Raw genomic sequence first — 22,528 nt, forward strand, 5'->3', positions numbered from 1 at the left:
GCATAGCAGGTTCATATTGTTGAAATTTTTGCATTGTTTTCTTCTTGTATACCATCGGATAAATTGTTTTCTTAATATTTTTGCGAAGTCTTTTGTACTCGCACCTTGCTCGTTTAGGACAAGAATGCCCTGATTAATTGCATTTACATCTTTCATGTTAAGGAAGGAATTTAAAAAGCTAAATTTGCTGCCTTTACTGCTTTATAACTACACATATCTAAGACTCGGTGCTGAATAACTTGAAAACAAAGTTTTAATAAATGCCTCACCATGGGCTGTAGAATGATTAGCCGTTAAAAATAATTCACAGTGTATGCTCGAGAATGATTGGCAGTGAATATGTCAAGTTTCTATATTCATTATCACTTATGTAACTGCTGTTTTTGTAGGACTGGGAATGAATAGACCTGCCAAGTTTTACACTCAAATTCCATGTTTTATTCATTCTGTTATTTTCTTGGTGTGTAATTGTAAATGTATGAGCAAGAAACAGACTACACAAAATATTTTTCATTGAAATCAAAAGCATTTCTCTGGAGGTTTGCTTTTGATTTGTGACTGAGTTAAAACAGTCAGCTGCCATAGTGGAAGTAGAATCATCAATCATTGTTTCTGTAGATGTTACCATTTTTGTACATTTTGAATATGTGTTGTTTGCACTAGAATCTTGTCAAAGATTATCATGAATAAAGCTAATACTTATTAAGTAGGCAGCATAAATGATAGTGTTACACAAATATTTGGCACAATTCTACAGTTAGTATTATGCTGTTGAGTGTCTGTTGATTATCATGTTTTTGTGAAAAACTGCTAAAAGCCTGGAAGCAGTATGATTTATTAATTGTGACCACATAATACCAGTTTTTGTTAACGGTGGTGACAATAATATTGAATATATTGTCCGATTTAAAGGTAGCCTCTTTCAGTATAATCATGCAAAATTTGTGCTTTGTGTAGCAGTGCTTTTTTGTACTGAGGAAAATTAATGAATAATAATGGAAAAAAGGTGATTTATAATTTGTTATCAATGATTATAAATTAATTGTAAATCCTAGTAGAATTTATCAGTGATTAATAAATCCTAATGGGACTTTTAGAAATCATTTATAAATCTCTTCACTGTTGTCTGAAAGGTGAACATTGAAAATTAAGTTGATATAATTTGAACTTCTACATTAGTTTGCTTTTTATCAAATTTTTATATATCTTAGCATTTTCTTCCGTATAAGTATTCTGATTTAACAAGTTAAGTGCTTTGTGCATCAAGGCTAATTCAGATTATTAAAGCTTTATAGCATTTTAATTTAAAAAGTTAAACTGAGTGCTTCGTGCTGATTATTAAAGCTTTATAGCATTTTAATTCCTTTGTATTCATACAGTCAGACTTGCTAAATTGTCATTGGAAAGAAATTCCCTTTTAAGCTTTTTCAATTCTAATTATGCCATTAATTTGACAAAGCTTAAAAAGCTAAATTACATATATGTAAATTTTAAATATTAAGGAAAATTAAAATTTAGAGAGAATTAAAGAAAAACTCTTTTTGTAGTTTATATATTTAATAATAAAGGAGAAGATTTGTATAAATAAATATCCTTTTTCCTTAATAGTCATTTAAATTTCTTTCAGCTTTTGTTGTAAAATGTTTTGTAGATTTACATAAGATAATTAATAATATATAAATCTATTTTAACAAAAATACTCCAAACTTTTAAGATTTCATAAAAATAACAAAACAACTCAGCTGTCTGGTAGATATGTTATATTTCTTTTTCATTCTGTTTAGTCCCAAAATATAAGAATTTGTTTTAATAAATGTATTTGTTGCTTGTATATTATTTCAGATAAGCTGAAAAAGTCCATGAAAGGTTTAGGATTGGATTCCATTCGACTGCATTTCTTGAAATTGGAAATGAATTCCAAAATCTGAGTGGTATTAGGGGATAATGCTAGTTTTTTTTTAGTAATTTTTACTGTAAAATATATTTATTCTTTTTTCCAGGGGCTTATTATAAAAGAAAAGATATAAGAAAGTCAGACTTAAAGTTTATAGCTTTGATGTTTTAATAGTAATCAAAATACTTCATTAAATCTTAATTTTATCTTGAAAGCTTGGAGATATTAATCATAGAATTTATTTATTATCTTTGCAAAATAATTAATGTGTTTGGGTAATTACGTGCTATTTTGAAATATTTAAGAAGCTATATATCCTTTAGTTACTTTTTTTCTGTTATATATGTGATCAAATATATTATTTTTTCCTCAAGTTAGATGAATAAGTAAACATATTTATGTGAAAGAAGATAAGTGATGTCAGTTTTTAACAATTGATATTTTCAAGCTTTTAAGTATTTTTTTTAAATTGTGTATAATTGAATGAGAAATATGTTTTGCTAGGTTTAAGTCTATTATATCCTGCAAGTTCCTCAGTCATGTATTAATTTTATATATAAATATAATAATATTTTATGTGTAATGTAATAAGATTAGATACTGTCTGGTTTTCTTAACGATATGTTTTAAATTAACTCCCATTAATTGAAAATGTTCATTAAAAATGCTTTGAATTTTTCTTCCTGTTTTATTTTGGGGGGGAGGGGGGAGATTAAACTTTTTTTTAAAAATTATTTTAGTGTTAAGTATATTTCTAGCTGACCTTAATGATGAGCGTCACTCACTTAACTGCATCTAAAAGTTAGACGTATCATGTTTCAAGCAGTGCTTTGTGTGCTGTTCTTGGGCCATTACCTCCTTTCAAATAAATTACAGCTTTGCATTCGTACATAGTCAGGGTTCGTAGCGGTCCTTACAAGTGCTTATAAGTCATTATATTTGAAAATAAAGTATAAAGGCCCTTATAGGTGCTTACTTTTTTTAAAGCCCTTATTTTTTTGTTTTTAGTGCTTATTTTTTGCTTTTAGTGCGTATTTTTAATCCTTTTTTTAATGAACGTGCATTCTTTCCCCGTACCAAAGCCAAAACTAAATAAACAACTTTTCTTCCTTATATGCAACGTCGGATGGTGAATCATACTCCCGGAAATTGCTTTTCCCCCCTTTCTCTGCATTAACATAACCTATGGTGCATGCAAGAGTACAGACAGGTGCACGTCATTCTATTGGTCAAAGAATTGCGAAAACGGTAGAAAATTCCGGTACATTCGGTATTCTTTTCCTCCCACCTAAATACTACACACGTTTGAATTTCTATTAAGGTTTTAATAATTTGCATTCTCGTTCCGAGTGGTCAGTTCATATTTGTGTTTATTATGATCGTTATGCTTATATTATGAGCATATGCATGAATATTTATAATAATATAGTTGCAGTAACTGCTGAAGTATAGATAAACTTCCAAAAATGGGCGTGTTTTTACACAGATTAGCTTTCTAAGGAATAATATTCGGAATGGCTTAAATAAAAGGAAGTAATCGAATAGTCAAAATAATTTTTTTTTCCAATACATTATACAGTACAGAGGTTGGGAGGTTCTCCTCTTTCTCTGCAAAATCTCTAATATTGAAGCAGTGGTTTTTTTTTTTTTTTTTTTTTTTTTTTTTTTTTTTTTTTTGTCACTGTCCAATCTGGATTGAATAGGACTAAAAGTTTTTGCTGTCTACCCAGCCCAAGCGAAGATTGTTTCTATTCCGGAAATTTAACGCATTCTGTTGAAAATTAGAATTGGAAACACCCCAGATTAGTACGTCTCTTTCTTTACCTTTATTTAGTTCTTTATTCTCCGAATACCGGCAGCTGTTGATTCCGATTGCATAATATCACATGTGGAAGAATTATGCCGCACGTGTTTTGCAATAACGTTTGCGGTATTTTGGAGACAAAATTAATTTTGATGTTCAGACTGAGATTTGTTTATGAACACTTAAAACAGTTTTACTGTGCTTTCTAAGCAGAATATTTCTCAGTTCCATTGGTCTCTTTTTATATGATGCACATATCGAAATGTCAAAATCATTTATTTAGCCAAGAAATCTAAAGAACGATTTTTCCAGTTACTATCCGGAATATTCGGCAATTTCCAAGTATGTGGGTTAGTTAAGCTTTTACTGTTAAAGGATGACTGCATGAAGCAATTTCCCGTCTTCTGATTTCAGAAATGTGCCTCTTTTTTACTTAAATTACTTTGCTTGGAATATATGTTAAGGGAAATCTGTTATGCAATGAAAATTTAGAAAATGTTCAGAATTTTGATTTAAGTTAAATTATTTAAATATAATTATGAGTGGAAAAATAAATTGTATTTATTATTAGATGCGAAATGAATACAATTAATATGGTTTATTATTTATTTTCTATATTTTGAACTGAAATTGCATCATTAAATCTTGTAACATAGTTTAGTACTGCATAGTTTTTCCCCCTCTCATTGTAAACTAATTCTGTAAATTGAACTGTCATTTAAAATTTAAAAAAAAAAGTTAATTGTTTTCCATGTTTGAGGTAATGCTCATTCTCTTAATAAATATTGCATTGCTCATATTTTAAATTACAAGTCTAATTTTTCTTTTATAGTTACGCAGTTGTGTATAATGTAATTCGATAGGTGCTTATTTTTTCCTTAAAATGTGCTTGAAAAGTGCTTATAGGTGCTTATTTTTTTTAACTAAAATGTGGCTACGAATCCTGATAGTACCAGAACTGGATAAGTTGGACTAAAGAACTTCAAAACTGTTTTAAAATAATCATGCAAAATAATTAGTGCTATTTTAAGATTATCAGTATTGAGTCTGAAATTTTAAGTTTTAACAAATTAAGTACATAATAAATTTGTTTTCCTAAAAGCATGTATCCCTACTAAGACCTTTAGCATAATTGTATAAGTTGGTTTGATTTAATCTAGTGATAATGATTTAAATTTTTAGATCATTACCTGAAAATGTAGGGTGCTTTCAAAAAAATGTAAGATTATCGATTTCATCACATTTGTCTTAAATTATTTGCTTGACAAGAGAAAATGAATGTTGTAACCATGATTTTCACATGCAAATAATGATATAAACCTATCATGTCTTTTATACTTTTTTAATGAAAACGAGAACCTTAGGTTTAGATTCTTATCTGAATTTTAAAAAAAAAATTCCTGTTGTATGTTTTAGTAAAAGTAGTTTTAAGAGTATAAAAATTTTAAATAATAAATTTAATTTTAATTTAAGCGCTAAATATTTAAAAATTTTTTGATCTAAGAATTAAGTATCTTTTTAAAAGCATCGTCATTATATTTAGTTGTCGCTGCATGTACTAATAAAACTTCTTGTTTTCAGGTTATACAATTTCTTGTGTCAATAGTACAAAGAAGTAATCAGAATATTGGTGTACAAAGAAAAATACCCCGAATGCTTCATGATAGTCCAGGAAATAATGCAAAACATTCACAAGTTACCCGCAGTATTGATGTTTTGCAGAAACCAGATTGCATTCTTACTGTAAGTTATAATTTGAAAAATTCTGCGACTTGCATTTGTTAATGTGTTTAATTAAGATTTAAAGTTATTAGCTGTGCTAAGTGCATTTAATAAGTAAAGAATGAGATGGGTATGTATAATCAATTTGTCTAATTTAAAAAAAAATAATACTGTTACTCCCCTCTCTCAAGTAATAAAGCTGTTAGATTTGTTGGTTCCACCATGTTTATGAATTTAAGAAGGAAAAAAGTGTATTGATTGACTTTGCATTACTATGCTATAAATTTAATTTTGTAGAATTTTTCTTGCTTCCAAAATATAAAAATTGATCGGAGTCGATGCTGCTTTCATTAACTAATACAATATAAATGCATGCAACAAGATGTGATAAGAATGCATTTTTTTAATATTCCCCTACTCTCTCGTATTTTTCTAGTGTAGTTTGTTGCCAAAAATTTCGTTGGATAAAAATAATGGTTGTTAAAAAATTAATTTTTATTTTCTTCAGTAGAGCTTTGTTATTATCACAAATTGGACCTACCTCTTCTACCCAGGGTAACTGTTGAGCCTTATATGTTCCAATAAATAATCAACGAAATGAAAAGGCCACAACTTGGTGAACACTAAATATATATTAAACGTGACATTAATAACAGGTTTCAAAATTAGTATTTACGTAGATTACATATTTATTATATGCTGCTTCTGATAAGAGCGTCCTTCACCTCCCCTTGTGTTCTGGAAAATGTGGCCAAACTTGAAATTTTTCCCCAGCTGGGTTGAGATAAAGTGTGGTGGTTTTAAAGTTCACGAAACTTACTGAGATTCTTGACACTTCCCATCTTGAGTTTGGGTAGCTACCAGAACTGAATATCATTTTCAGTGTGGATACTGCTAGGTTCACATGTGAATAATCCTCTATGTGAAGTTTTCATACCGTTACACTCTTAGTCTTCTCAACATTCGCTGCATCCAAATGAGAATCTGTTAGTTCAATTGGACAAAGTTTTTTTTTTACAAATTAGATTAAAGCACCAGACTTGGTTTTTATTTTTGTTATTCACGACTCCATCTTTGCCAGGATAAACTTCTAGAACTCTTCCAAGAGTCCAGTTGTTTTGCTTAGTGTTTTTTCTGTCTACACATGGATAGCATCTACAATTTGCAAATGTTTCTTTTTTTTTTTTTTTTTTTTTGTTTTGTGTAAAGTTGATGGTCTCAGTTGACCTAGATATTCTGCATAATCGTGTTCATAGGTCTTGATGAATTTTCTGAATATAGACATGTTGTTTGTTTAGTTTAAAGTGGTCTATACTATCTAAATTGGGTACTCCTATTTCCCTAATTTTCTTCAAAAACATGTCAGGAGTAATAGGATCGAGATCTTAAATATCATCTGTAACGTAAATTGAAGGATGCGAATTTATAATACGCTCACACTCGAAGAATACTATCGACATTTCTCATAATTGAGTAAAGTTCTTCCCAAAACGTTTTTTAGAATTCTTCTCAAGATTCCAATCAATCTTCCTCAAACGTGGCCAAATCATGGCACAGATGGAGGAATAAATTTTCAGTCAATATAAATAACTCTCAGCTCTTAATTTCTCAAAATCAATACTTAATCAATTTTTTGCTCCAACGAAATAAGATCTATGATCTGAGTAAATGATTGATGGGCAACCTCTTCCACATATTAATTGTCTCAGACCAAATAAAAGATTTTTTTTTTTTTTTTTTTTTTTTTTTTTTTTTTTGGGGGGGGGGTATATAGATGTCAAAAGCTCAAGATGCACTGCTCTAAACACGGTACATGTCAGTATTAATAGCCAAGCTTTGTTTCCATTTTTCAGTATCAGAGGATCAGCAAGATCTAACCCCAACAGTTTCGAAAACAGATGCATTTGTCATTCTGTCTTTAGGTAATATTGCTTCTAGGACTTTTGATTGCTGAAAGATGTGAATTGTTATAAAAGTAGTGCATGACCTGATAGTAGTATTAGTTGCCTTTCTTCAAAATCCAGAAATTCTGGGTTTATTAGAAGATAAAACAGTTTGAAGTCTAAAATTAACGTCATCTCCAGGCATAAAAAATGTGATTACTTTTTTTTGGGGGGAGGAAGGGGGGTTGATTTTTTTTTTTTTTTTTTAAAGTTTGATTTAAAATTCCACTAGAATTTAAGAAAATTTGGAGTGCTTTCAGTCTTTTATCTGATTGATTTGTAAAACCTTTATGCTGAACTTGTTTAAGTATAGCATGTTCTGCTCGGTGTAGTTAACCATAGTTTAATTGACCGAATACAGTCAAAAGTCGTTAATTCGGACACCCATAATCCGGAAAGATCTATAATCCGGACCTCAAAACTAAAAACTTTCTGCGCATGCGCCGCATTGACGCTTGCGCATAGGCGTTTACGCGAGCGCGTAAGACCTTTACGACTGCACATATGGGTGTGCGCAAGCGCAGAATACGTTTTTGCATGCGCATTTAATGTACAACGGACGGTATAAGCTAAAATTATCTAATTATCTATTTCAGTTAATGTTAATGATTGTGTTGTTCTTTAATCTTCGAATTGGATCCGGCTTATTATTTTTTGCAGACTGTAAGAGCAATTTTATAAAAGTAAGCTTGAACTTTCGATTATGTCAAATAGAATTTCCGATGCTGGAGCTCGCAAAGGATCTACAAAACGAAAGTATGTTTCGATGTCGATCAAACAAAAAGTGGAATTGCTGCAAAAAATAGATAATTAGGCATATCCTTTGTTTATCTAACCGTTCCGAAATCTGTTTATCAATTTCACGCTGCTCTGCGCGGGAAGGGGGGAGGGGGAACGTCGCGGCGCGCAATGAACTGGAAGTTGATCTGTCAGCACTATCGTTATCTACAGGGCAGATGTTTTTATTTTATTCGGCTTATAATTCCTTACTAAATGTAGTATTTTATCTCGATGTACTCCGTCTTTGATATGATTTAAATCAAATTCCTCGTCATTATAAATATCACGAATACAAATCAAATAGTTTTCTGGTGGCAATTTTCTAATTTCGGCTATGCGAAATGTATGCTTTACGAATGCGCGCGTTGAAAGAAATGTTTAATAAAGTAAACAAATAAATATTAAGCTTTTTTTTTTTGTAAATTTTGATACCCTTTAGATCATAATTGCTCACTATTTTATAAATTACGATTTCATATTTTTAATTTTATAATTTCTGCATGCCATCTTACCAGATTTAAACTGATGATCTATAATCCGGAAAAATCGATATTCCGGAATCACCGAAGTCCCGACGAGTCCGGATTAAAGACTTTTGACTGTATTCTATTTCCTCTAAACTTTATAGAATTGCTGAAAAATCTGTAAATCCAAACAGTGATATGTAGAAGTTTTCCATGACCTGAATGATGGTGGTAGAAAATTTTTTTCATTATCTTTCGTATTCAAGGCTATTATCTTTTTTCAGACTTCACAATATCCATATTAAGATATTACTTATAGGCCATTTTTCTGGTTTCAATAAGGGGCCCAACCACCACTGCGATTTGAAAAGAGAACTGCAGTTCACACCCTCTCGATGGTAGATCTGCAGGGTTTGGGTCTCCAGGGACATGTTGCATATGACTTCTTTTATGCGTTGAAGAAGACATGCAGAGTTAAATTCAAGTCATTCAGTTCTAATTTTGATAATCTACAAGAAATTTTCACTGCTTTTAATTCATGTAACTTACTTTTCCATTCCTGAAACCTTGTAACTATATCTTCAGGATATGTTTTATTGCTAGTTCAGTTTCTAATTTAGTGCTTTTGTTACTTATGTCTTTGATTTCTAATGTATCTAAATTACATAGATCCAATATTTTTGTAATATTTATGTGCCTCAAATTTACCCATTACTCCCATTGTCTCAAATTTACTATTACTGTCAAACCCAATAGTGTCTAAACAGCAACTAAACCTCCTGCATGGTGTTTTGTATCTTTGTTAATAATTTTACTGCATAATCACGTTCAATGAGCAAATGCATTTCATCTGAATTATTTTCATACAAACAGGATCCGTCGTTTATAGCCGTGTCACTTATTAAAATACTTATTCAAATTGTCTGCAGTTAAACATTATGTGGTTATTTATATATGCTGTCCTCGGCGTTTCTGATTTTAGCTAATACGTAGTGTTCAATATTAAACGAGAGAGATTAAAACCCCACTCGATGTTTGGTATGAGATAAAGTAATGTACAAGAATGTACACTGTGCAAAAAAAAAAAAAAAAAAAAGAAAAAGAAAAAAAAGAAAAAAAAAAAAGAAGGGGAGAGACAGTTCTATATCTCCCGTTATATTGGGCCAATTGACAAAATTCAACTTATGTTTTTCATCTTTCAAAAGCATAACTTGGGTATGTATTAGATTTATATATAGCAGGGTTGGTCAAACTTCATGTCAGTAAGAGCCGCACGTTTGAATTCAGGAATGTTCGAGAGCTGCATCTAGATTTTCTAAAAGCCACAAGTTCATATTTACATCATTATAGAAATAATGGAGGAGGTTTTAAATAGAAAGAAATCCCTGATAACTTTGCAATAGGAGTCTAAACTAATTACTTCCTTTTGGACACTGAATAGTTTTAGTTTAGCATATTTCATACATATATTTTATATGCATGAGCCGCACAAATTGCCTGCGAGACCCGTATCAGGCTCGCGAGCCGCACTTTGGCCACCTCTGATATATAGCATTATTCTAATATAGAAAATTTGACACAAAATCAGACTTCTGAAATAACATGCCAATTTTTTTCCATATTTCAATTCTAGGACTCAAATTGCACTAAATACCAAGTTTTGTAAAAAAACCCACAAGTAGTTTTTAAAAAATTCTCAAATTTTAGCTCTCAAAATGTAGCTCTTCAATATTAATTTAGTATATATTTATTAATCTCTCCTTTTTAAACTTATTTGATTCTTCCTTTCACATTTCAAAATTCAGCTTCATTCTAAATAAAATTCATCCATTTCTTATGATTTATTTTTAAAATTTGTATTTTTAAATAATTTTTATAAATTTTTCTTAAAAAAATTTGAATTTGAATTTATAAAGTTTTTACTATCATCTTAAACTAGACGTATTCCTAAGCATACTTGCAAAAAATTACAGTTTTTTATTCAAAATTTCTGAAGATGTACATGTATTTATATATTAGTGCTTTTTGAAATTTGGCATATTTGTTAAAAGCGATAAACATCAGATGTGGTTTAAACACTTTGCTAAAATTATTTGGAAGAAAACAATGTGACTTTTTCCCTCTTATACTCAATGTAAAAAGGTAAGAACGAGGAGCCTTTTTTTACGCTCCAGCATAATGGAAGGGAAAGGAAAATTGGTTGCTTAAGAAGTTCGCCGAGTGAATTATTCTTGGCCAAACTGAAGAAATTTCACCAAGATAAATTTTTGAATTTTTTCATAAATTTCATACCAAATTTTACAAAATTTAATATCTGTGCATAATTTGAGTCGTAGAATCGAAATATGGAAAACAGTTGGTATGTTATTTCAGAAAAAGTCAGATTTTATGTCAAAATACCTATGTTAGAACAGATATATATATGTATCCTAAGTCACGCTTTCGAGACAATAAAAACGCAATTTGCCCAATAAAACAAGACATATTGTTGAAACTAAATAACGTTTGCATAATCCGAGTTCAGAAAACAAAACATTTATTTTCCATATTTTAAAGAAATAACATTCTGAAACAACATGTTTCATCTACACAATCAATAAACGCTCTCGCCAGAGCATTACGCCATCAAACTTGGCACACATCCAAAAGTACAAATCAAAGAATTACAGAAGCGTTGTTGCCACACAAGAAAAGACATATAGTTACAACTTCACACAATAATAAAACAAAAACACACTTTTGAAAAATAGACAATAATAATAAAAATAGTAATAATAAAATTCTTAACAATATTTTCTAGATTATGCAGCATCCTCCCCCCTTTTTGAATCAGTGGCAAACGACTCAAAAACATATGTTATCCTATTAAAAAGGTCTAGTACATTAGGCTTCTTAACAAGCCCTCCTGACGACGTAAATTTGTGTTTTATATGCTGTATGTCGTTTTTCTTATCGTCGTTAACGTTAGGCTCTTCAACTAAATAATTTTCATCTATTTGTATCTCTAGTTGATAAATACGCTGAACAGGCCTTATGAAAATCCCATTCTGAGTTTTTAGTTTAACTGTTCGAACTTTGCCATCCCGACCAGGAATTTTCGCTATAATTTTACCCAAAGGCCAATACAAGCATTTTTTGAAATCATCGCTTATTAAGACTATCTCCCCAATTTTAGGCAACCGGGTTACTTTATTTTGTGGTTGTTTCTGCTCCAAATATCCTTTTCGGAAACGGTTCCTTAAATCTTTAAGAAGTTTTGTGCGGTATTTAATTCTTCTCAAAAAATGCTGAGAGTCAATTTTATCTATATCTGCTACATTCGAAGTACAATTTTCAATTAAAAACATTGACGGAGTTAAAGGGATAGCATCTTCTGAGTTTTCTCCGAAATATATGTTAAAGGTCAAGAATTAATTACCGACTCACAATCGCTAATTAAGGTTTCCAGTTCTTCATAAGATAAAACCGATTTTCCCAAAGAACGTCTTAAAAGTTCTTTAACCATGCGAACTAGCCATTCCCACCAACCTCCCCATCAGGAGGCTGTTGGTGGATTGAATTTCCATACTATTCTCTTTATTTTTGCCTCATTCACTATTATGTCCCAGTTAAGTTTAGACATTTCGTTATACGTTCCTCGGAAGTTAGTCCCATTGTCAGAATAAATGGTCCGTGGTCTGCCACGTCTGGCTATGAATAGTCTTAAAGACAAAAGAAAAGATTCTGTTGATAACAAAGTCCCCAGTTCTAGATGGATTGCCCTGTACACAGCGCATGTGAAGAGTGCCATCCAAACCTTCTTACCATCTTTCAAAAACAATGGGCCAGCTAAATCTACTCCCAAAATTTCAAAAGCTCTATAATCTCCTACGCGATCTTCAGGAAGAGGAGTCACTTCACAAGACATCGGTTTCGCTTTATATTGTTGACATATTACACACCCTTTTAACACATTACGCACAGTTTTACGTTGTTTTAGTATCCAGAATCTTTCTCTTAAAATAGATTGAAGCATTTGAGTTATTGAAGCATTTGAGTTCCAGCATGGCAATGTTTCTTATGAACTGAATTAACAATGTAGTAAAGATACATTTACTCGGTAACAAAATTGGTGTTAAAAATTCAGAATTGTCTTTGCGTTCCAATATTCTAGTTTTAACTCTTATAATTTTTTCATTATCAATGAATACATCAAGTGGATTAAGAGCTCCAATGTCAGGGAAATTTGAGCTTTGAACCAACCGAATCAAAACTTTTTCGGAATTTATGATTTCAGCAACAGTTAGTTTAGATTCTTTACACAAATTTGAATTCTTCCTACAGTTAGAAATAAAACGTAACACCCAACCGGTTACACGAATCGTTTTCTCATAATGAGAAACTCTTTCTGCATACCAAGGAGTGGTATCCTCTGAAAAGTTAACATTAATAAGTTTTACCTTCCTTTTTTCCAAGTCAGCTTCGTTCGGTTGACAAACAATATTGATAGGCCAAAATTCGGGGCTTTCTCTTTGCCAGAGAGGTCCCTTAAACCACTCAGAGTTAATCATTTGTTTAGCAGAGCAAGCCCGAGATAACACATCTGCTGGGTTCATATTACCAGGCACATGCCTCCATGATTCAGGTTTTGTCAACTTAGCAATTTCTTTAACACGATTGCTTACAAAGTTCGACCAATTACCAGGATTTCTGATCCACCATAATGCGACTGTGAAATCGCACCGTAAAGTTACATTTATATCAAAATCATTAAGAGCTTTACAAACAGAATATAATAATCGGGATCCAATGCAACAGGACATTAATTCCAATCTAGGAATCGTCAAATTCTTAATAGGAGCTACTCTAGATTTTGCTCTTAAAAGAGTAATTTTTACACTACACGAAACAACACTTCTCGCGAAAATACATCTTGTATAAGCATATTTGCAGGCATCGACAAATACATGCAATTCAACTGTTGCAAAGGTTCCAATGAATCGGGGTATTGCCACATTTTTCAACAAAAGTATATCAGATAACCACACAAATTTACTTACAAAATGAGGCAATACCTCGTCCCAAGAAAACTTCAACTTCCATGTTTTTTGTAACAAAAGTTTTGGAAGCAAAGTTATTGGTGCAAGTATTCCAATTGGATCAAAAATTGATTGTACAGTAGACAGAATCAGTCTCTTAGTTACCTTAGTATCACAAGTTATCATATTTACATTTATATTACACCTTAAAGTATCATTGTCTAAATTCTGCAATATTCCTAAAAGAGGTGTGTCCCCAGAATGTTTTGTAGTATATTTGGAAGCAACATTGCTCTCCCATCCCCGTAAATTAAATCTGCCTCTCGACATAAGACTTTTGGCCTTTTGAATTAAATCCTCTTGTTCCTCAATATTGTAAACACCCGTAATATAATTATCTACATAGAATGAATTTTTTAATTTGTCAGCCACATCTAAAAAGTCAGATGAACAATTATCCAAGAGATATTTAATAGACGCACCTAGTAGATAAGGGCTGCAGGAAACCCCAAAAACTACTCTGCAGTGCCTATACACTATTTCTCCCTCATCACTTGGATAGAAAAATCGCAAGTAATCTCTATCCTTCGGAGAAATTCCTAACTGCAAGAATGCTTTCTCTATGTCTGCACTCAGACCAATAGGAAAAAATCTCATTCTGTCTAAAATATCAGGGACTAATTCTATTAAATTAGGTCCTTTCAATAAACACTGATTCAAAGATGGTTTTCCCTTTTCACAAAATGAAGCAACAAAAACGTGTCTTACCTTAGTGGTTTCACTATTCATCTTAATAACCGGTCTGTGTGGTAAAAAGTGGCCTTTATTATTTAATTCCTTTTCCGGAACCTTTTCTATAATATTTAAATTTGCCCACTCTCTAAACACTTCTTGATATTCTTTAAAAGTATTATTTTCTTTTGCCCTCAAAACCCAAAACTTCAAGCTCCCATAAAGATTTCAAAGAAGCATTATTTACATGTAAGGAAAGACTTATTAGGGCATTATCCCTAACAGTATCATTTTCTTTACCCATAACCATCTAACCCAGTTTTGTTTTGACTGCAATTAAACCAGAGGGTAATTCTAGGTATTCATCAGTTAACAGTTTTCAAATGATATCTGCACCTATCAATAAATCAATTTCACTTTCCTCGCAAAATGTGTCGCTGACCTCGATTTTCCTGCTTTTCAATTCCTCTTATGATCTGAGCATTCTTGATTGTTGGAACAAATCCACATATCTCTTTTTAAGAAAAAGCTTCAAAACAACACCTAAAAGTGTTATCTAAACTGCTTATGTCAATAGCAAAAACAGAATGGGTTACAGGCGCAGTTTCCCTACCCCCAAACAAACCATGAATTACTTTCTCCTGTCGAATAGGATCAACTTTCATTCGCTTCATAATTTTCTCCCCAACGTATGAACGTTGGGATCCCGAATCCAAGAGATTCCTAATTTTTCTCTCTCGATTTTTAACTTTAATTAGAACACATAAAGTTTGCAAATAAACTTTCTCACTCTTACTATTATTAGAAAGGGAAACATCCAACTTAGGGTCATTTTGTTTTACAGAACTAACATTCTGAGGACACATAAATTTTATATGATCACAACTGCAAATGGGACATTTAATATTGGCTTTACAATGGTTTTTTTAAATGGCCAATTCTTAAACATGAAAAACAAACACCTTTCTTTTGTACAAGTTGCCTCTTTTCATTTAAGCTCATATTTTCAGCTTTAAAACACTTAGCACTCATATGAGGCTCCTCCACAAAATATGCAAACATTTTGCTTACCTTTACTGGTTTTATTTGTACTTACCAGCGTGGCAGCTGTTGCTAAATCTGAATTACCTGAAATAACATTTTTATTAAGACGCTTAACAGAATGAGTAAATCCTGATTGTGCTAATCTAATCCTTTCTTCCGATTCTACTTCATGCCTTAAAAAACACATTAGTTTTTCAAGCGTCCTTTCAGAACTCTTTTCCTGTCCCTGTTCAGAAGTTCGACTCCGCTCCCAGGCACGTAGAATATTCTCAGGTAGGCACGACTCTACTAAAGGTCCCAAGAAATCAGCAAACTTTTCCTTGGTGCGTCCTAAGCTTTCCAGCGCTCGTAATTTACTTTGTATACTATCATAAAGTACTCCTAAGTCCAACGCCGTTCTGCCTGTTGTAGCATTCTTTGTAACAAGCCCAAGCAAATCTCGTACATAGATCTGCACCAGAAAGTCTTCTCTACCAAATATTTCTTTCAGCTGCTTGATAGCTTTGGGATAATTCGAGGCGGTAACAGGAAAACTGTTCAAAAGTTGAGCTGCCTTTGAGCCAGGTACTGCACTTTGCACTAAGTACAAAAATTTATCTTCCGGCACAATATCTGCATCTTCATGAATTTTGGAGAAATGGCTCCAAAAGCCTAAAAATTCTCTTGCATCTCCAGAAAATTTTTTCAGTTCAAGTTTAGGAAGTTTGAACTTCCCGTTTTTATTTTCTTTAGGATCCGAAATCGAAACTGAAGCAATATCTGTAGTAACATTCATCGAATTCAACTGTCCAATTTTATTCTGAAGTTTAACTTTTAAAGCTATAAAGGAATCTCTGTATCCTTCAGCCGTATTAAATTCATTTTCAAAATCAGCTTCCTTGGTTTGTTCTAAAACACTGCTTTGAGTACTGTCCAAGCGTTCAAATTTGTCAATTAGTTGCCCCAACAACTCTTGCAATCTCTCAGGATCCGTACAAGTAGGCAATTCTGCTTCCACAATCTTCGTAGTTAACGTAAACAAAGTACGTTCACTTTTACGTTTTGCATTTAACAACTCCATTTTAACAAAATGCCTAAATCAAAACTACTCGAAATCACACAAACGTCCTGTCAAACCGGACGCCAAACTTTTATGTTGAAACTAAATAACGTTTGCATAATCCGAGTTCAGAAAACAAAACATTTATTTTCTATATTTTAAAGAAATAACGTTCTGAAACAACATGTTTCATCTACACAATCAATAGACGCTCTCACCAGAGCATTACGCCATCAAACTTGGCACACATCCAAAAGTACAAATCGAAGAATTACAGAAGCGTTGTTGCCACACAAGAAAAGACATATAGTCACAACTTCACACAATAATAAAACAAAAACACACTTTTGAAAAATAGACATTAATAATAAAAATAGTAATAATAAAATTCTTAACAATATTTTCTAGATTATGCAACACATATAGAACTGTCCCGGGTTTTTTTTTTTGGGGGGGGGGCACAGTTTACATAGAAATTATTAAAAGAACATACAATATTCATTAAATGAATATACCATGTATACAAATTGAATAACACTAAACTCTTATTGCTTATATGAAGTTATTTAAGAGAAATTCATATCATCTACTTTCTGAAAAATATAATTATTCAAAAAGGTGTATGATCTCTTTAAAAACAAATGTGCTATTTATCAGACAGCATTCTTCTAAGAAGCCAGATTTACTTCCTCAGGCTCTGTCCAGAGCACTGGTGCAACACTGCTTTTTCCCAAGACACTGGAGACAAATGCGACAGAGCAGAGAACTGTCTTGGTTAATCTGTTTAATTAAACTCCTCTACTGGTTGACATTTGGCTAGCCTAATAGCCTGAAATCAGGTTGAAAATTATCATTCATGAGGGGGAAATCTAGATCCACAATACCCCTGAAGAGGGACATGCAAAAACTGAAATGCCTCATTATATGGCCTCACCATTAGATAAGGAATTAAAACTGATTAGGATATGTTGCTTTGCCTCCAGCGAACCAGCTCCTATCTTTCTGATACTAATAGAAGTGAAGGGGAATGTAGAGGCAGTGCTGTAATAAAATCAGATTGAGGATAGTGATCTGTTGTTATTAACAGAATATCTCGATAAAGTAGTTTGATATTTATATACAGTGTCTCACAAACGTGATGGGACACTTATGCTTTACAAAAGGAAACTGTACTAAAATAAATTAAAAAAAATGTAAAAATTTTTTGTGGGTGTGTTTCATACTTAAATTTAGTAACAATTATTACATAATGTACATTTTCTCAAAATATTAAAATATTAATTTAATAAAAATACAATTGTTTGGAACGGAGCAAAAAATGGCTCACATAAGTGATGGGACACTTACTTTTCCATCAAATATTTATCCAAAAATTTTACTTTTTAAAAGGTTTTAATATTTTGTCGGATTTCCTTTTACTTTTAAAACATTATTTAATCTTCTTGGGATGGATTCGACTAATTTTTATGCGATTTCTGGAGTGATTTTACCCCATTCTTCTTGAAGCACCGATTTTAATTGTTGTTTTGAAGAAATAGTGTGTTTGCGAATTCTTGATTCCAATTCTTGCCAAATATTCTGTATGGGATTTAAGTCTGGAGATTGTGGTGGTGTTTTTATTATTTCAGGACAGTTATACAGCAGCCAGAGTCTAATGTTCAAAGCAGTGTGCGTGGGGTCATTGTCCTGGTAGAATTTAAAATTGTTATGAAGGTTCAATTTTTGCGCTGAAGATTTCAAATTTTGATTTAAAATGTCAATATACTTGTACTGATCCATTATACTGTCAATAAAAACAAGAGTACCAACTCCAGCGGACGACATACACCCCCATACAATAACTCCTCCTCCACCATGTTTTACTGTTGGCACCAAGTTCTGTTTTCGAAATTCTTCCCTGGGTTTTCTCCACACCAAGATTCTACCGTCAGAACCAAATATATTAAATTTACTCTCATCAGCAAATATAACTTCATTCCAGTAATCAGAATTCTTATTTATATTGGATTTTGCGAAAGCCAGTCCGAGTTTTCTATTCTTTTCACTTTCGAATAATTTTTTCCTGGCTGCTCTACCATGATATCCAGCAGATCGAATTACTCTTCCAGTAGTCTCAGGTTTAACAATTACTCTTGTAAATCAGCAGCAACTTTAGGAGCACTCATTCTTGGATTTTTTTTTATATTTCGAACGATAATTCGCTTTATTCCATTGGATAGCTTTGATGGTCGGCCAGGTCTTCTTTTATCCTGAATCATATGATTTTTTTTATATCGTTTAATGATATTGTAAACTGTTGAATGACTCAAGTTAACTGTTTCAGGAGTTTCTTTAATAGATTTTTCATGTTCAATATGCAAATTAATAACTAGTTTTCGAATTTCAGGCAAAGTTTCTTTTCGTTTAGCATTCATGGCTGCACAGAGCTAAAAAACACAAAAATTCCAAAACAAACTGGAGAGAAATACTGCAGACAATTTTATAAATTATTGCCAATTGCTTTTGAGTAAAAATAAAAACCCCAAAAAATATTTTTATTGTAGTACGTAGTAGTATCTAATGGTGTCCCATCACTTATGTGAGCCGTGTTTTGTTTCGTTTTAAACAATTGTATTTTTATTAAATTAATATTTTAATATTTTGAGAAAATCTATGTTATGTAATAATTGTAACTAAATTTAAGTATGAAACACACCCACAAAAAATTTTTACGTGTTTTTATAATTTATTTTATTACAGTTTCCTTTTGTAAAGCACAAGTGTCCCATCACTTTTGTGAGACACTGTATCTTTATTTTAACTAGATTTCATGAGATGATAAATACAGTACGTAGAATAGGATTGAAATTTTATATACCTGATTATGGCTAATTACTGAATATGAAACAGCCTGAAAATTAATCATCAAACAAATAGCAAGTTAGAACAGCTTTTCTAATATGGTAATCCTATCAGCCTTTTTTTAAAAAGCAGCCAAGCAAATATAATTATTAATGAAGCCACATTTTCCAATTATGAATTAACTGCTAGTTTGCTGCCTTCAATTTTGTTTCTGTAAACTATACTTCACAACTCTCAAGCTTAATATTGTTTCTGGCTCTAATGATCAAAATATGAAAGCCCACGTACATGGTTAATTTGTACATAAATGCTATACTAAGCACTTTTATTTCCTGTTTTTTTCTTTTTCATTCGTCATGGACCATTTAATTTGCAAGATTTACAGTTTATACTAAGCTAAGCTGTAACATCATAATTTGTGACTGAAACAATGATCAGTTTTTCAATAATTCATTGAAATTTGGTAGAAAATATTTGTCAAAATTACTTGTGACTATGATGATCTAAAATGTGAAAGACCTTGTATCTGGTTACATTTATATATACGCTATCCTAAGTCATGGTTAAAGAATTAAGAGCTAATATACTGTGTTCAAAATTGAAGGCTAGCAGTTAAAACCCCGCTTGATGTTTGGTGTAAGATAAAGTAATGTATAAGAACCATACATAGAAATTTATCAAAGCATATCCCATGCTTACAAACTGATTAAGGCTAAGATATGTTGCTGCTCATATGAAGTTGCTTAAAAGAAACTCATGTCATCTACTTTCTCAAAAATATAATTATTTAATAATGTGTATATTCTGTTTGAACTCAAGTGTACTTTTTATCAGAAACCATTCTTTTAAGGAGGCAGATTTCCTTTCTGAGGCTACAGTCATAGCACTGGTACAACACTTTTTGGTAATTGGTATGTTGGGTAATCAATTTCATCAGCGTCTCTGCTGGTTGAAGTTAGGCTAGCCTAGTAGCGCCTGAGATCAGGTTGAGAATTATCATTCATTAAGGAAAAAGTCTGGATACACAATAGCCCTGAACAGGGACATGCAGAACCTGAAATGTGTATAGCTGTGCCTTATTAGATAGGCAACTAAAACTGTTGGATACCGATTAGGATATGTTGCTTCGCTTTCAGCCAACCAGCTCCTACCTTGCTGAAAACTGATAGAAATGAAGGGGATGTGGAGACAGTGATGTAATAAAGTTAGATTGAAATTAGTTATCTGTTGTTATTAACAGAATATGGCAGTAGAGAACTTTAATATTTATGTCTTTATTTTAACTATATTTGACGGAAGGTGATAAAAGCAGATATAGAATAGGTGTGAATTTACATGAACATGATGATGGCTAACTACTGAATATGAAACAGCCTGATGTTGTTGGTGTATTTAATTATGGCAGACCACGCTAGGGCTATCTGCCTAAGGGGAGGGATGCCTTCGTGGAGGACTTTCTAAGGAAAACTGGCTCATATACATGTTACACATAGGGAAAACCACGAAAACACCCATGCAGCCAGCCCGTTCGCGGGATTCGAACCCCGGATCGAACTACCAGTGTTCAACGACTTTACCACTTGGCCGCTTGTGGGCGCTGAAACAGCCTGAAAAATAATCATCAATCCAAAGGCAAGATAAAACAGTTTTTGTAATTTGATAATCCTTTTAGCCTTTTTTAAAGCAGCAGTCAAGGATATCTAATTCTCAATGGAGCTACATTTTCTAAATAATTAAGAATGAACAACTAGTTCTCAAGCTTAGTATTGTCTCTGGCTCTGATGATCTAAGACGTGAAAGGTTATTGATCTGATTACTCTGTACATAAACCCTATCATAAGCCCTTTTATTGCCTGTTTTTTCATTTTCATTCTTTGTGGAATATTGTTGCTTCTAAAATTATTTTCAGGAAAATTTAAATCAGGAACTGTTTATTTTGCAGGAGTTAGTTTATCCTAAGCTATAACATCATAAATTGGAACTGAAACAATAAGTCTTTCGTTGTTTTCTTGAAATCGGTAAAAAATATATGTCAAAATCACTTGTGGCTATGATGAGCTAAAATGTGAAAGATATTGTATATAGTTACATTTATATAAACGCTATCCTGAAGCTTTATTCGAGAATCTAAGCTATCGTTCTGTGTTCAGATTTAAAGGCTAGCTCTTAAAAGCACCTTTGACGTTTAGTGCAAGACAAAGTAATGTAGAAGATTCGTACATAGGAATTACTAAAAGAATATCCCATGTTAACAAATTGAATAAGGCTATGCTGTGTGAGGTTGTTGAAAAGAAATTCATGTCATCTACTTTCTGAAAAATATAATTATTTAACAAGGTGTCTGATCTCTTTGATTCCAAATGTACCGTTTCTCAGATAGCATTTCTCTAGAGAGGCAGATTTTCTTCCTGTGGCTCTCTGGTCAGAGAACTGGTGCAACACTCTTGCCTCTGACGCAAGACACTCTAGACAAACTTGATACAGCAGAGAAGTGTGTTCGGTAATCTGTTTGATCAAACTCCTCTGCTAGTTGACGTTTGCCTGACATAGTAGCCTGAGACCAGGTTGACAGTTATCATTCATACAATGAAAAGTCTGGATCCGCAATACCCCTTAACAAAGACATGCAAAACTTAAATCTTCTGTTACTGCTGATACAGACAATACAAGGGAAGGGGGATGTAGAGGCAGTGATGTTAGAAAGTTAAATTGAGGTTAGTAAGGTGTTGTTGTTAACAACATGTCTCATTAGAGTAGTTTAATTTTTATATATCTTTATTTTAACTATATTTGATGAAAGATGATAAATTCAGGACATGAAAATAGGTTTGAATTTTCATGAACATGATGGTGGCTAACTACTGAATATGATATATCGTGAAAATTAATCGTCGAACCAAAGGAAGTTAAGACTTTTTTCTATTTTCAAATTCCTTTCTGCCTTTTTTAGAAAAAAGCTGCCAAATAAATATACTTATCAATTGAGGCTCTTTTTTCAACTAATTGTGAGTAAACTGCTAGTTTGCTGGCTTCAAATATCTTTCTATCAACTGTACTTGTAAACTATCAAGCTTCATATTGTCCCTAGCTAATTATCTAAAATATGAAAGATGCCTTACCTTGTTACTTTGTACATAAAGGCTATTTTCAGCTGTTTTATTTCCTGTTATTTCTTTTTCATTCATCATGCAGTAATGTTTCTCCAAAAGTTACTTTCATGAAAATCTAAATTAAGAACCATTTGATT

At 32.1% G+C, this 22,528-nt stretch overlaps 1 protein-coding gene across 4 annotated transcripts in view; it reads left to right on the top strand.

The window, feature by feature from the left end:
- The window catches only part of LOC118184626 (uncharacterized), a 142,716-nt gene that overhangs the window by 34,250 nt on the left and 85,938 nt on the right, over positions 1-22,528 (top strand). For all 4 annotated transcript variants that reach the window (XM_085806892.1, XM_085806895.1, XM_085806893.1 and 1 more), the window contains exon 5: positions 5,280-5,441. In XM_085806892.1, coding sequence (XP_085663018.1) covers positions 5,280-5,441 — 162 coding nt within the window. The remainder of the gene's footprint in view (positions 1-5,279; positions 5,442-22,528) is intronic.

The sequence above is a fragment of the Stegodyphus dumicola genome, chromosome 12, assembly GCF_044657685.1.
Source record: "Stegodyphus dumicola isolate Sdum_Otavi_A_Nest chromosome 12, ASM4465768v1".
Lineage (NCBI taxonomy): Eukaryota > Metazoa > Arthropoda > Arachnida > Araneae > Eresidae > Stegodyphus > Stegodyphus dumicola.